We start from the raw sequence: 14,973 nt of genomic DNA, 5'->3' as shown, positions 1-14,973 counted from the left end.
AATCCTTTCCAATCTTTGCAGTTTAACAGCAGCTTTGATTTTGACATAATGTATTTAAGTAGTTTAATATTAATTTTTATTAAAGCTGTAATTATGAAACTACAGTAGTTTAAATTGGTCCAGGTCAGTATGTTTCAACAAAATGTTGTCTGAAAATGTAAATGATGGCCGAAACCGGTTGGGCTCAGTGGATAGAGCATCGGCCTGCGGACTGAAAGGTCCCAGGTTCGATTCCGGTCAAGGGCACGTACCTGGGTTGGGGGCACATCCCCAGTAGGAGATGTGCAGGAGGCAGCTGATCGATGTTTTTCTCTCATCGATGTTTCTAACTCTCTCTCTCCCTTCCTCTCTGTAAAAAAAAAAAAAGAATCAATAAAATATATTTTTTAAAAAATGTAAATGATGCTAAAATTTGAACTTTGAGGAAAGATTTTTGTTGAGAGTCATTTTTTTTCTTTCTTCCTTTTTTTTTTTTAATCCTCACCAGAGGATATTTTTCCATTGATTTTAGAGAGAATGGAAGGGAAAGGGAAAGACAGAGAGAAATGTCAATGTGAGAGAGACACATTGATTGGTTGCCTCCTGCACGTGCCCCGACCAGGGCCTGGGCTGGGGAGGAACCTGCAACTGAGGTCCATGCCCTTGACCGGAATCGAACCCAGGACCCTTTGGTCCGCAGGCTGACACTCTATCCACTGAGCAACACCAGCCAGGGCCGGGAACCATTCTATTGAAGGTTCAGCACTCGCCTCGTTTCGCTGAACCTCTGCCTGTCCCCTTGTGCCTGATGCCTCATCAGCCGTCTTGCTGAGGCTGAGGTGGTGCTTGTTTCACCTGCGGAGACCTGTGTGTCTTCGGCAGGAACGAGTGGGCCGAGAGGGGGCGTGACCGAGCCTCTGCCATGTGGTCTCCCTCGTCTGTGTCCTGGGTCACTGGTATTTCAGTGTGTCGTCTGCCCTTTGTGTTTAACACACACGCTCACTTGCCGTTTCCTCGACAGGTGCTAACCTCCTCATCGACAGCACAGGTCAGAGACTGCGAATCGCAGACTTCGGAGCAGCAGCCAGGCTGGCTTCAAAGGGAACTGGCGCAGGAGAGTTTCAGGGACAGTTGCTGGGGACAATCGCATTTATGGCGCCTGAGGTGAGAAGCAGCTTCGTGTGTGGCAGGAGAAAATATACCAAATTAGTTTGCAGTGTTATCCAATCTGTGCGCACAGTTAGAAGCCCATGACCCTAAGCATGAGGCTTTAATGATTCCTTAATTTCACACCCTTAATCCCTGCCTTTCCATTTTTGTCTTAACAAAATTTTAAAAGATAGGTTTTAATAGAGTTGCTTAAAGGCTATTTCTAATGAAGTCTTGTTGGGTAATTCATAGCAGTTGTTTTGTAGTAAACAAAGTATACCTGTTAGAGACTTTTTACATTGTTCGCTCTGCTCCAGAGGGAGGTGAGCACAGAGGCATGTCCTCCCGCAGAGGAGGAAGGTGAGCAGGAGCTGCTGTTGCTGTTCTGAACTTGGACTACTTCGTGGTCAGCCTCCTGGCGCTCCACAGTGATTCTCGCTGCCCTCTTGCCCCATAGCTTACTAAGTGCACTGGGCAGCGCTGACATTCTGTGATTTCTTGTGACTCTTCTGAATCTCACAATTCTCCAAAATATTGTTGTGTCCCATAGATTAATAAGCTCTTTCATGAAATAAATGAGACATCAGCTCATCTGCAGAGTTGCTGTTTGTATCTTGTTTTGCTCTGAAGTAAAAAGCTAGATTCCATAACTGCAGGGTGGCTTTCTGTTTTAAGTAAAACTCGCTTTCTTTTAGGTCCTCCGAGGGCAGCAGTACGGGAGGAGCTGTGACGTGTGGAGTGTCGGCTGTGCCATCATAGAGATGGCCTGTGCCAAGCCGCCCTGGAATGCAGAGAAACACTCCAATCACCTCGCTTTGATATTTAAGGTGATTATGAGATAAAAACGCTTTCCTTCTGCTAAAATTGGCAGCCAGCAGATATGCATGGGTTCTCCTGAACTGTCAGTCTGGCATGAAGGCACACCTTTCCTGGAATCACTGTGTGCACACCTGCAGAGCCGCCCGTGGCAGGTCAGGGCTGGCGCATGGACAGCCAGGCCTCACTCCTCCAGGCAGTGACGTTCTGTGATGTAATTGCAGACAATGAATTAGCAAACACTGAACCATTGCTCCCGACTGGAATAAGCACATAGATATCCCTGTCAGACTTTCAAATTTAAGAACTTGAAGCTCTTCACATATTGTATACAACCCACACGTTTTCTAGATTCCAGCTCACTACTTTCTACATTTTAAAAACACACCTTTGCCCTGGCCAGGTAGCTCAGCTGTCCCAATCCTCCAAGGTTCAGTCCCTGATCGGCACAAAAAGCAACCATGAATGCATCGATAAGTGGAACAACAAACTGATGTTCCTTTCTCTCTTCCCCTCCTCCCCATTCCTCTCTCTCTAAAATCAATTTTAAAAATTAAAAAGTCCGTTTCCAAATCCTGTCTGTTCTACCTTTCTGACAACTCAAGTCCATTCTGTTCTTTTCCACCAGAGATCAGTGCAGTGGTTCAGATTGTTAGCTTTGAGTCAGCCACATGCTGGTAAAAGATTGGGCTTGGGAGTCGCACAGGCCTATTCCAGCCCTGCTCCATCCTGTGGTAGCCACTGACCAGGAAATTCCTTGTTCTGTCTCCCGTTTTGTTGTGGTTGTTTGTTTATAAGGTGGGTGTGATACAGCACCTACTTCACAGGACTGTGATGAGGACACGTAGAATGAGCCCTCGGCCTGAGTAAAGCGCCCAGCACACACACTGACACTCACACACACTCCACTCCTGTGCGTGGCCTCTGCCTGTCATCTGTGCCTCCTGTCTTCCTCGGCGGCCTGACTGGCAGGGCTGAGTCTTTCTTGCTCTCAGTGCAGAGACAGTGTCTAGGAGAGCGAGTTCATCGAGTGAGCACTTCACCTCTGATCATTTGGATGCACTTGGCCTGCATTTGAGACGGTAAGGGACGGAGCAGATCCACCTGACAGGATGCAGTTGATCAAGTGCTAATGCCCTAAAGTTTGAAGGATTCTTAGAAAGATCCTTCCGTCCAATGGCGAGTTTCTGCCTCACACCGTTAGCAGAGTGTCCCCTGGTTTGCCCCTCCGTGTGGAGGGCGCCCATGCAGAGGCCACGAGCTCCACGCCCTGCACGTCCGGGTCAGGAGTCCCGCATGGGACGCTTCAGCCTGGTGTTTCTCCCACAGATCGCGAGTGCGACGACCGCCCCATCGATCCCGTCACACTTGTCTCCCGGGTTACGCGACGTGGCTCTTCGCTGCTTAGAACTTCAACCTCAGGACAGACCTCCATCCAGGGAGCTGCTGAAGCACCCGGTCTTCCGCACCACGTGGTAGCCAGCTGTGCAGACAGATGCACATGGACGGATGCTCAGTCAGAGAAACACGTCAGTGGGAACCACGGTGATAATCCGCTGGCCTTCCTGCCACTGAACAGCTATGAACAAGCCCATGGGGAGCCCTTACCTAAGTATGTGATTGACAAATCATGTCTGTACCTAAGCTGAGTCTGCAGAGCCCACACCTGTGCCGAACTGCAAATGGTGCCTTTCAGGGACTGGCCCTCGGCAACAAGACAGCAAGGAGTTTGCATGACTAAGTAATAGAAGCATAGTTTTATGATTATTTCTCTCGGAGCACTTTTTCAGCAATATTAGCAGCTGAGGGGCTCAGGATCTGTTTTACTGTCTCAACTACTCTTCCATTTCGTATCGCAATCACAAGCAGGGGTCTGCTTTCATGCAGTTTTTTGTCACTGGCAATATAAATCAGTATCTGCCTCTTTTTAGGTCAGACTATGCTATAAGTAGCAGTAAAGAAATATATTTTTTAAAGTTGATAACTTCTTTATGACCCACAGTTGACCTTTATTTTTTAAAAGCCTGGGCAATTGTGGCTCATTGTGCATTTTACTGTTGGCCCATTCATTTCGTTTTTGGAAATTATGGTTCTATGTTTTCATTTCACCTTCATTTTTTTGTTTAATATTCAGGGAAAGGTGATCTTTTCAATCCAGAAAAAAAAAAAAAAAAATAGAACTAAGCGTGAACTAGTTTGTTGAATATCTTGCTGTGGCAAGAGTTTTTTAATACAGAATTTTGTTTGTTTTTTTAAAATTGGGTTTTACTACTACCTTCATCAAGTCCATCACTGCTCTTCTGGTGCAGGTTAAACGTGAATTCAGAGAAAAGCAACTGTTCTCTGTGAGGCCGCACAGCCAAGATCAAGATCACCTTGGAATCTGAGTTTCTGTAATTGGTTTCATTTGTAGGAAGCTTCACCAACTAAGTCTCACTCGTGTGGAAATCGCCACTGCTGGTGAGCAGGGAGCTGCTGTTTTCCTTCTCTTCACAGGCGGCCCTGGTGGAGAATGAAAGGAAAATTAACTTCATTCCTCAACCACCAATGAGTAATAGTGTTTTTAAACTAGACGTTTGCTTTGAACTTGGAAAATGTCCTCATAGAAAAGTGAATTGAATTTCAGTTACAAACTAATTCACTGGATCCTGCACAATTATCTAATGGTTTTCGTCTCAGTTGAATTCGGATCCTGAAGGAAAATGGCAGCTCTTTATCCTTTTTTTTGTGAGTCTCTAAATCAAGTACTGATTAAGTTTTAACTCTTCAGAAGCCAGTTGAATCATGGCAGGGTGAACTAGAATTGGTTATTCTCAAAGACTCAGGATAAACTAAATAAGCTACACAGATTACATTTTAAATGTACATCACAAATTGGAAGTCACAAATAACTTACCAGGTTAAGTTTACAGGGATATATTGCATATAATTTTTAAAAGGCAGTTTTTAAAAATGTGAATGTGTTTCTTAGTGAAATTTTACATTCCTTTGTTTTGGAAGATTGGCAATATTTGAAGAGTTAAAAATAGTACCGAAATGTGAAGTTTGGTAGCTCTAAATGTGTTGTACTTGACTTTCTTTTTTATTTCCTCTGTGTTGACTACTTGGCATTTTCGCAGTCTAATGAGATTGTCTCGAGTCCCACGTGCAGGCTTTAAAGGATGCACTCTTGCCATTTTATTACTGGAAGATCACTGGTCAGACAAACCCGGTCTGACAGCAGCGTGAACTGTGTACATGAGGAACCCAGCGCATCAGTATTACTCTGCAGATCACCATGCCCGCCGGAGCGCCAGCTCAGACAGCGCAGCATGTCGAAGCCCATTGTTTGAGTGTGTGTGCAGGTCCCTCAGCTTGCTGGTAATTGTGGTGTTTTGTTTCGTTTTTGTTTTCAATGCAAATGTGATGTAATATTCTTATTTTCTTTGGATCAAAGCTGGACTGAAAATTGTATTGTGTAATTATTTTTGTTCTTAATGTTATTTGGTACTCAAGTTGTAAATAACGTCTACTGCTGTTTATTCCAGTTTCTACTACCTCAGGTGTCCTATAGATTTTTCTTCTACCAAAGTTCACTTTCACATGAAATTATATTTGCTGTGTGACTATGATTCCTAAGACTTCCAGGGCTTAAGGGCTAACTTCTATTAGCACCTTACTGTGTAAAGCAAATGTTACAAAAAAAATCTCTGGGTTAAGAAAATTTGGCTTAAAATGTATCCTTTGTTATTTTAAATATATCCAGATATTTTAATTAAAATTTTTACCCCATTGAACCAATTTTATAGTATTTGTACCTATTTTGGTGTTTTGTCTTTATAGTAAATAAAAGTTTTTGGACAAAGGTGGTTACTTTTACTGACTTTGAAATAATTTCATACTTATAAGGAGGTTGTGAGAGCACCACAAAGAGCTCATCTCCCAGAGGCCTTGCTTGGGTTTTGCCGGCTGCCCAGTTATGTCCTTGAGAGCGAGAGCCAAACCAGTCACGTGCTGCTCTCAGGTGTCCTGTTCCTTCGGTCTCATTCCGCCCAGAGCTATTCCTGACCATTACGTTATACACGTCCACACAAATATCCCAGCTCCAGACACCATAGGTCAAATTCAATCAGTTCTATTCACATCTCTTTTGATACACTATGGTATCTTTTTTTAAATTTTTTAATATGGCATTTTTTAAAAGCATGACATCCGCCTCCTTGTTCCGCTTGTTGGGAGAACGAAGGTTCCCTCGCCGCTGTCGGGCACAGCCACGACTCCATCTGCCCGAAGCAGAGACGTGATGTCACTCCTGCGGCGGGTCCAGTCTCAGGTCACATCTTGTGGTTGCAGTTTCTACTTTGTCCTTCACAGCTCTGCTCCGCAGCGGTCTCTCCCACGAATCAGAATCAGAATCAGAATCAGAATCAGAATCAGAATCAGAAACGCGCGGGAAGAGGCATCACTGAGGAGCTGAGCGCACCAGCCCTCCGCGTTTCTAGGTTAGGTTTCTGTAGAAAGGGCACGTGTTCGTCTTTTTAGGAAAATACTAACTGCAGGCTACCCAGAACCGCACAATGTCGGGTCTCACGCCTGCACGGCAACGCCGGAGAGCGCGGCAGGCCCGCTGTAGAGCAAACAAACAGGCTGCCGCCTCCCACGTCAGGGCCGTCTGCGGGCTGTCTCACTTCATGTCTGCACGTCGGGGAGGTGCCCAGGGGCCTGGTGGCCAGGGCTCCGGCAGAACCTGGGTTGGATCTGGCTCTGCCACTTGCCAGCCGGTAACCAACCCGTGACTTCGGGAGCCTCCCTTCTGCACTGGAAGAGGAAGGGGCCGGTGCTGGGAGGCAGAACTGACGCCGAGGCCGGTGCCAGGCACCCTGGTGCGCAGAACCCGCTTGTACGATGAGCGGGCGCCCAGCCGGTGCAGGCTCACGCCCGTGGGGCCAGTGTCCTCAGCAGGTGTTCGAGCCAACTGGTGTCTAAGGGGCCGCGCGTGTCCCCCAGCCTCCAAATTTCCAAAAGCAGCTGGAAATCCAGGTGTTATGTGCCGTCTCCTGCCGTCTAAGCGTCGGAAAGGGACTTACGACCTGCAGCGCTACGTCACCTCGTGCGCTGGGTGCGGCCTCTGACCGGGGTCCAGGCTCCGGCGACAAAAAGGAGACCGGGAGGGGCGCGCGGCGTCGGAGCCCCGCCGGAACCTGCTCCTCCGAGAGCAACGAGAGGCGGCGGCGGAGACGGAGACGCTCATGGCGGCACCGGAGAGCGGCCTCTGCGGGCTTCCTGTCCACGCGCCGCCGCGACGGGCTCATCGCGGAGGCCGGGCTGCCGCGCCAGGGCCCAGGCCTGCGGGGGTGGGTGCGCCGGGAGGGGCGGTGAGCGCGGCAGAGCCCGGGGCCCGAGGCCTTCCTCCCGCGCCGAGGCCCCGTTCGGCGTGTTTCCGAGACGGCGTTTTCCCTTCGGGCCGCGGCTCGACGCGCCTCTGCACCCGGGGCGGGTGGGGCGGGGGCGGAGGCGGAGGCGGCGCGGAAACGCTCCCTGAAGAGCCTCCTCCCCGCGCGGACCGAAGGCCGACCGGCCGACACCCGCGCTTCCAGCTCAGAATGAGACCAGCCGCTTCCGGTCGGGATGGCGGCGGCGGGGACGGCCCCTCCCACCCCCGCGTCAACGTGACCACCAGCCGGAGCCCGACCCTCCAGAGCCGCCCGGACCGAGGCCCGGAGCCCGGGGCGCGCCGGCCTGGCCCAGCGCCGAGCCGAGGGCGGGACTCGCGCCGCCGCTCCGCCCCCGCCGGGCGCGCCGGGGTCCGGGCGCCGCGGGGCCGCCATGCCGGGCCGCCTGCTGCGGGGCCTGCGGGGCTGGTGGCGCCGCTACAGGTACCGCTTCGTCCCCTGGGTCGCGCTGAACATCAGTCACAACCCCAGGTGAGGACGGGGGCTCGCGGGGCGGGGACCCCTTCAGCCGGGAGGCGCCCTGAGGCCCGCGGGCCCGCGGTGGGCGGAGCCTAAAGCAGCAGCGCTTCCGGTGGCCGCAGGCCTTGGTGGGTGGAGCCTGAGGTGGGCGGAGCTGCTGGGAGGAGGCGCTTCCGGCTGCCGGTGGGTCTGAGGCCGCAGGCTCGTGTGGGCGGGGCCCGAGGTGGGCGGGGCTACGGCTGAGAACGCCGGAGTCGGTGGGCCGGGGGCTGCTCGGGGGCGTGCGGCTTCAGATGGGCGTGGCCTGGGGCCTATTTCCCGTCGTGCCCCGCGCTGCCAGGTCGGCCGGTAGGGGTCGCCCGCGGGCGGCGCGGACTGGGCTGCCGGCTCCAGGGAAAATACTGAACTTTTGAGGAGGGAGACGCCTGCAGCGCGAGGAGCTGGAGCCCCTCGGAAAGGCAAACCGAGGTGTTGCGGTGAAAGCACCTCCGCCCGCGGTGCGGGGAACGGCCCGGAGTGGCGGGTGCCTAGAAAGGAGCCGGAAAACCCTAAAACGCGGAGGGTGGGTGCCAACACGGGTCAGCGGGGCGACGCCTCACGGAGCGGCGAGCGCGCGGGGACGAGCCCTCGGGGCGCCCAGGGCAGCGATGAGTGACCCGTTCCCGGCGGAGCGTCACCTCCCTTCGCGGACAGGAAAGCGCCGCGTCCTCGGGGGGGCGCCCTCCCGGGGGAGCGACAGCGCGCAGGACGCCACTGAACGTGGTGCCGGAAGCCACGCCCCGGGGAACCGTCACGTGAGGATGCTCCGTGGCCTCACGTGACGGCTGTGCGTGCTGCCCCCCTCCTCCGGGCGCCTCCGTCCCTAAGGCCGCCCCGCCGGTTCCCTGGCCGGACGCGTGTGGCACCCAGCGGCGCTGGCGCGGACGGGCCTTGGGCGGCCGGTCGTCCGCACTGGGTCGGGCCGCGGGGAGCTGGGCGGCGCCACCCCGTCACTGTAGGGCAGCGGTTCTCAACCTTCCCAACGCCGCGACCCTTTAATGCAGTTCCCGGTGTTGTGGTGGCCCCCAACCATAAATGTTATTTCTGTTGCTACTTCACAACTGTAATGTTGCTGCTGTTGTGACTCGTCATGTAAATATCTGACATGCAGGATGTATGTTCATTGTTACAATGAACATAATTAAAGCATCGTGATGAATCACAAAAACTATGTAATTATAGATGTGTTTTCCGATGGCCTTAGGCGACCCCTGGGAAAGGGTCGATCGACCCCCAAAGGGGTCCGGCGGCCAACGGCCTCTCCCGTTGCAGGACCCTGCGCTACGTCCCCGCGGAGCTTGAGGACAAAGTGGTGCCGGACGCCGAGGTCCTGGGGACGCTGCTCGCCGTCTTCCGGGCGCTGTTCGCCAACGCCCTCCCCCGGCAGCGGGACGTCCTGGCGGCGCTCCCGGAACCCGTTCGGTCCAAGTACCAAGACCTGCTGTCGGCTCAGCCTCCGGGGGCGCCCGTGCTCGGCCTCACACCCCAAGACGTTCTGTACCGGACCCTGGGCTTCAGCGTGGCCCGCGCGGCCAGCTCGCTGGCGGCCGCCGGGAGGGGCGTCTTCGTGGCGGCGGGACGGGCCCCGCGGGGCGCCGTGGTCGGCATGTACCCGGGTAACGCACCGCGGGCGGCCGGGCGGTCTCCCGCTGACGAACACGCTCGGAACCAGAGCCAGCCCGTCCCCCTGACCCTGGGCATGAGCATCGGAGACTCGATTGCCTCCGATTTTTAAGGCCCGGTTCGGAAATGAGCTGCTTGCTCATGACCTTAGGCTAGAAAGTGCCCGTGCGCGCTGGTTGGGATCCGCGCACTCTCTCTTTTAAGGACATGTTTCTACTCAATGTTTAAATTTAGGAGAATGTGGTACGGCCTGCTTTGATCAGACATTACTTAGAAAGCACTAGAGAATAAGTCAGTTTGGTTCAGATAAGTGTAAAACAGGGGTTGAAACATAAAAGGTAGAACTTAAACTCATCCATCACTGAATAGCCCCGCCTGGTGTGGCTCAGTGGACAGAGCGTCCCTCTGCGGACTGAAGGGTCCCAGGCTCCATTCTGTCGGGGCACAGGCCTGGGTTGTGGGCGCGATCCCCCGTAGGGGGCGTGCAGGAGGCAGCTGATCAGTGATTCTCTCTCATCATGGATGTTTCTCTCTCTCCCTCTCTGAAATCAATAAAAATATATTAAAAATAAATAAATATATCACTGAATAAAGGCCTTCCTGCCACTTCTACATTGGAAAGTAAGCAGCTTCGTTGCAGGAGATGATGAACTAGTTCAGCGGACGCCGACCGGTGGTCCTGAGGTCTGGCAGGTTGGCGACCGCTGAACTAGGATGCTAAGATGTGTCATGTGATAAGCTGGTGTAGGGTTTGGCAAAACGGAAAATACATGTGGATGCATAAGTCAGACCCACGTTTCCAAAAAGTCCTTTGACCATTTTCTAATTGCCATCCCTGAGTAAGCCAGGCTCACTTTCTTTCACACAATTAACTGTAAAGACTGAACGGAACAAGCCAGCAACAAATTAACACTGAAACAAGCGCAGTGGATCCACATGCCCGGAACCAAGCGGCGCCAGCGTGTGTCCCTTCTCCTTTGCCAGTGAAAGGAGGGACAGCCAGGAGGCCAGGCTCATCTGTTCCCGCGTACGGCCGCATTGTTGTCATGGACAAAACATTTCTTAGAAGAGGCGTTGATACATGTCTAATCACACTTCACTAAAACAAACAAACAAAAACCACAAAGCAGCACGGCCAGGGGCTGAGCCTCGACCTGTGAACCAGGAGGTTTCGGTTCAATTTCCGGTCAGGGCACAGGCCCAGGTTGCAGGCTCCGTCCCCAGAAGGGGGCGTGCAGGAGGCAGCCGATCAATGATTCTCATCATTGATGTTTCTATCTCTCCTTCTCCCTTCCTCTCTGACATCAATAATATATACATATTGAAAATACACACACACAGAAAGCAGCCCTGGCTGGGTAGCTCATAGGGTTAGGGTTAGGGTTAGGGTTAGGGTTGCAGGTGTGATCCCTTATCAGGGCACATACAAGAATCAGCCAACGAATGCATAAATGAGTGGACCAGCATATCGAGGTCTCTCAAATGAATTAAAACAAAAACCCCGTGATTGTACAACAGAGTCTGAAATGTGTTCACATTTTTGTTAGCCAAGGCACATTTCCAGCTGCGCGGACATGTTGGTTCTGTGCTCTGTCTGCTATTGGGCCCCATTCAAATGGTGAGATTGCCAGAGAATGTGATGGTCTAACTTGGAGGTAAAATATTGGAGAAAAGTGTGAGAAATTAAAACAAGTTCTTACATGTTATGTATATGGTCCAGAGACAGGTGCTTACCATGGTGTTAGTGGGTTTTACATGTTGCTGCAATATCCCTTTGTCTTGTTGCATGACAGGTACAGTATATCAGAAATATGAGCCAATCTTTTTCCAGTCTATTGGGAATCCATTTATTTTTAGATGCTTGGATGGCGTGCTCATTGATGGAAATGACAAGGGAATATCGAAAGTCGTGTACAGGTAAGTCGGTGCCTGTGTGTAAACTTCATTAGAGGAGACGAAACCACACAGCAATGACTGTGACCAGTAGCCTTGGTTGCCCTATTGACTAAAGTGGTTTTGTAAGAGAAATTGCACTTTCTCAGTTGTAGGGTTAATTTTGTGTTTTTGAATTTTAAGATTCAGAAGAACAACCTCTTGGCTAATGCTCTCGCCTGTTTCAGATCTTGCAATGGAAGGGACCGACTTGGCCCTTTAAGAATGAGTGATAGCACTTGGCTAACATCAGAAATTCAGAACCCTCTGGCAGTAGGCCAGTATGTCAACAACTGCTCCAGTGGTAAGTGGGCACCACGTGGTGAGAGAGACCGAGTAAACACACACACAGGCATCCCAAAAATGTAGATACACTGACAGCTGATTTCTATGACATTTTGAAAATGAAATATATTTTAATAAACTCTGCCCTTATAATTATTCAAAGTGCATATGCATTTTGGGGGGACACTTATATATATGTTTTTTACATAGAAAGTCTAGCAGTGCCTAGAACATAATAGGGATTATTAATTTGAGCATATTCTCATAATTTAGAAACTCATTCAAGTGTCATAATTCAGTACTGCTTTCCATGGCTAGTGAAACGGCTGTGTCTAAAAATTACATACCTGCTCCCAGACAGACCAGCGAATGTCTGCTATCAGGAGTTTGACGTGCCCGCGGGGTTCCCTGTGGAACTGAAGCAGTACCTTCCCAACACCACCTACAGCTGTGCCCAGCAAAGGTGAGCCTCCCGCTTGTCCCGAGCTGTGAAAAATAACTTAGATTTTTACATTCTTCACACCTTGATGTGTTAATGTAAACTTACTTGAAAATAAAAATTCTCCATGAGCTTATTTGCTCATCCTTCTTCTTATTGCCCATTTTTATTCTAGGTAGTACTTTACAAGTATCAACCTTAAAGTTTTTTTCAAGTGATTCTGTTGTTTTTTCCAGCTACAAAGAACGTTTTTACTCTAGTCATTTTAAGGGTTGCGTCTCCACCTGGCATGAGAGGACCTAGCTGAAGGGGCCAAATTACACGTGATTTCTTTTGCTCTTTCCACTATTAGATTTGGAAACCTGATCGTGAAAGAGTAGGCCAACTATATTTAAATTAAAAAATAAAATTTTAAAAATAGTGAAAAAAGGGAAATACTCAGAAGATAACATTTGTATTACAGTATAGCAATTTTCTGCCCAGTAAGTCTACTAGAATACTCAAGTAACAGTTTTTAATAAATGATTCTGTGGAGTTATCAACAATGCTGTAGGAAATGTAATCTTTGTATCATGTCACTGAGTTGCCATTTGTTAGCAAACTTAATTTTGTGTGGGTCCTAGTGCCCTCTTGGAATGAATGGTATTTACAACTGAAGACTGTTCCCTGTACTTAAAACTTGGTAACTTTTCTCCGTGTGTGCTGGGTATTTAGGTTTTCTTTAACATCCTCTGGGGCATAACTCGCTACTACCCAGCCAGTACAGGAAACGCTACGTGAGTAGGAACATTGAAGATTACACCTCTTGCCCTGGCCGGTGTGCTCAGTGGTTAGAGAGTCGGCCGCACATGGGACAGTCGGTCTTGGGTTCGAAACCCCATGAAGGGCACATACTGGGTTGCAGGTTCGATCCCCAGACCAATAGGGTATGTGCAGGAAGCAACTAGTCGATGTGTCTCTCTCACATCAATGTTTCTCTCCCTCCCTCCCTCCCACTCTCTCTAAAAAAAAAAAAAAAATCAATGGAAAAGGTATCCTCAGGTGAGGATTAACAAAACAAAAAAAGATGACATGTCTTGTTGTGTCCATAAAAAGTATTTGTTAATCCAATTAATTTCAATTAATGTTTCTAGCTTTGCAGAATACAAACATACAAATTTTAAAATGCTAAACTTATAATGAATATCACTTTTAAACGCTTTTTTGGTGATACCAGTTTTGAGGACCTGAGCATCAGTGTTCAGAAGTAGTCAGTTGTATAAACTTATTGATCTGTCCTAGCTGGTGTGGCTCAGTGAATAGAACATCAGCCTGCGGTCTGAAGGGTTCCAGGTTCGATTCCAGTCACGGGCACATGCCCAAGTTGGGGCTCGATCCCCAGTAGGCAGGAGGCAGCCGATCAATGATTCTCTCTCATCATTGATGTTTCTCTCTCTCCCCTCTCTCCCTTCTTCTCTGAAATCAATAAAAATATATTTTAAAAAAGAAAATTTAAAAATGAACTCATTGACCTGTGGTCTTTTTAAATGACATGTAGTCTACTTTTAAACACCTCCGTCAGGGACAGCTATTGCCTCATGGAGATCAAGTGCATCAGCTAAGAAGGTAGGAAGGGAGTGGACCCGAACTGGTGAAATGGCCCGCGGGGTCAGCACTGACGGTGCTTCTCGCTTTCAGGCCGCTGCGCTGTGTCGTTCTCGTCGCTCTCAGGGACATCAGACAAGGAGAAGAGCTTTTCTCAAACTACTACACGATTGTCAGCTGACTGAATAAGGATCGGATTTTCCATTCAATTAATGTTAATATTTTGGTTAATCACTTCTGAATTCCAGAGTGGGAATTTATTTCTATTTTGTTTCAATTCCATGATAAAAATTATTTGCTCAACTTCAAGTTTGCAGTGCTATTCCAATTTTCATTTTCACCTAAATTCAGTAATTAAAACCTGCCTGAATTTATAATTTCAATTTTTCTTTTAATATATCATGTCCATATACGTGTGGTTATAAAATTTTAGCCAAGTTATCAGCAATTATTTTACTGTTGCTGTATATGAACTTCTGAAAAATGTTTTTACAGAATAAACTAAAGCCGAACATTTTTTGTTGCCATGAGTTAACTGGTGTGTGTGTAAAGATCGTTTTAGCTAAGGGAGAAAGGGCGGGGATCATACCATTGTCTCTGCACATTTACACAGAGATTAAAACAGCATGAGCCTGTTTGGCATGTGGGGGACACCGGCACGAGCTCTCCACGTGGCGTCCTCCACGCGTGTGAATGCCGAGTGCGCCTAGCGAAGAGCCCGTGCCCGCGTGCATCAGGGCCAGAGGCCTGGGAGAGGTCAGAGCAGCCCCAGGCTCAGAGCCTGCCACTGATGGCGATTGTGGCCCAAAGAGACGAGGCCTGCAAGTCACCAGATGATTCTGCTCCTGCCCGAGGCCCGAAACACTATGCAGCTCTCACTTCACGGGCACTTGGCTGCCTTCAGATGCCGCCCAGGGGGCAGTGTCCCGAGCCCTGCACAGCGACGCTGGTGTCTGCGGGTGAAGGAATGTGGTTTTAGACAAGTAACCAGAGCTGGGGAGTCAGGGTTTCGTTTCCATTTTCCCTCTCCTGTCCTTACACAGAATCCGGACATCGTGTGCCCTCAGATCAGAGAGACTAAGGGAGCCACAGAGAAAGCTCTGGTCAGAGCAAGGGACATGGGGGACGCCTGGGAAAGATAAAGGCTTAGGGAAGTAGTTCTAGAGTCGACTGAATGTGACTATTATGAAGAAAACTACCATAAATATGTCAAATAATGTGACCAAATTTCAGGTC

At 49.8% G+C, this 14,973-nt stretch overlaps 2 protein-coding genes across 4 annotated transcripts in view; both read left to right on the top strand.

The window, feature by feature from the left end:
- MAP3K1 (mitogen-activated protein kinase kinase kinase 1) overlaps positions 1-5,788 on the top strand; it is a 46,665-nt gene extending 40,877 nt beyond the window's left edge. The window contains exons 18-20 of the mRNA XM_036308656.1: positions 1,001-1,143; positions 1,824-1,955; positions 3,274-5,788. Coding sequence (XP_036164549.1) covers positions 1,001-1,143; positions 1,824-1,955; positions 3,274-3,423 — 425 coding nt within the window. The 3' untranslated portion in view covers positions 3,424-5,788. The remainder of the gene's footprint in view (positions 1-1,000; positions 1,144-1,823; positions 1,956-3,273) is intronic.
- A 1,645-nt stretch (positions 5,789-7,433) lies between these two features.
- Positions 7,434-14,267, top strand: SETD9 (SET domain containing 9). 3 transcript variants are annotated; one of them, XM_036308663.1, is made up of 6 exons: positions 7,434-7,847; positions 9,079-9,490; positions 11,291-11,414; positions 11,618-11,733; positions 12,072-12,177; positions 13,715-13,847. In XM_036308663.1, the coding sequence occupies exons 1-6, from the start codon at positions 7,527-7,529 to the stop codon at positions 13,752-13,754; spliced, it is 1,119 nt and encodes a 372-aa protein (XP_036164556.1). In that variant the 5' UTR covers positions 7,434-7,526; the 3' UTR covers positions 13,755-13,847. The 3 variants fall into 3 exon arrangements, with proteins under 3 accessions (XP_036164556.1, XP_036164555.1, XP_036164557.1); XM_036308662.1 differs by having other exon boundaries at positions 7,436-7,847; positions 13,831-14,267; XM_036308664.1 differs by having other exon boundaries at positions 7,606-7,847; positions 9,147-9,490; positions 13,831-14,267.
- The last annotated feature ends 706 nt before the right edge of the window (positions 14,268-14,973 follow it).

This window comes from Myotis myotis, unplaced genomic scaffold, assembly GCF_014108235.1.
Source record: "Myotis myotis isolate mMyoMyo1 unplaced genomic scaffold, mMyoMyo1.p scaffold_m19_p_5, whole genome shotgun sequence".
NCBI classification, from domain to species: Eukaryota; Metazoa; Chordata; class Mammalia; order Chiroptera; family Vespertilionidae; genus Myotis; species Myotis myotis.
Note: the sequence above shows the minus strand (reverse complement) of the source record. Positions and strands in the feature narration are given on the sequence as shown.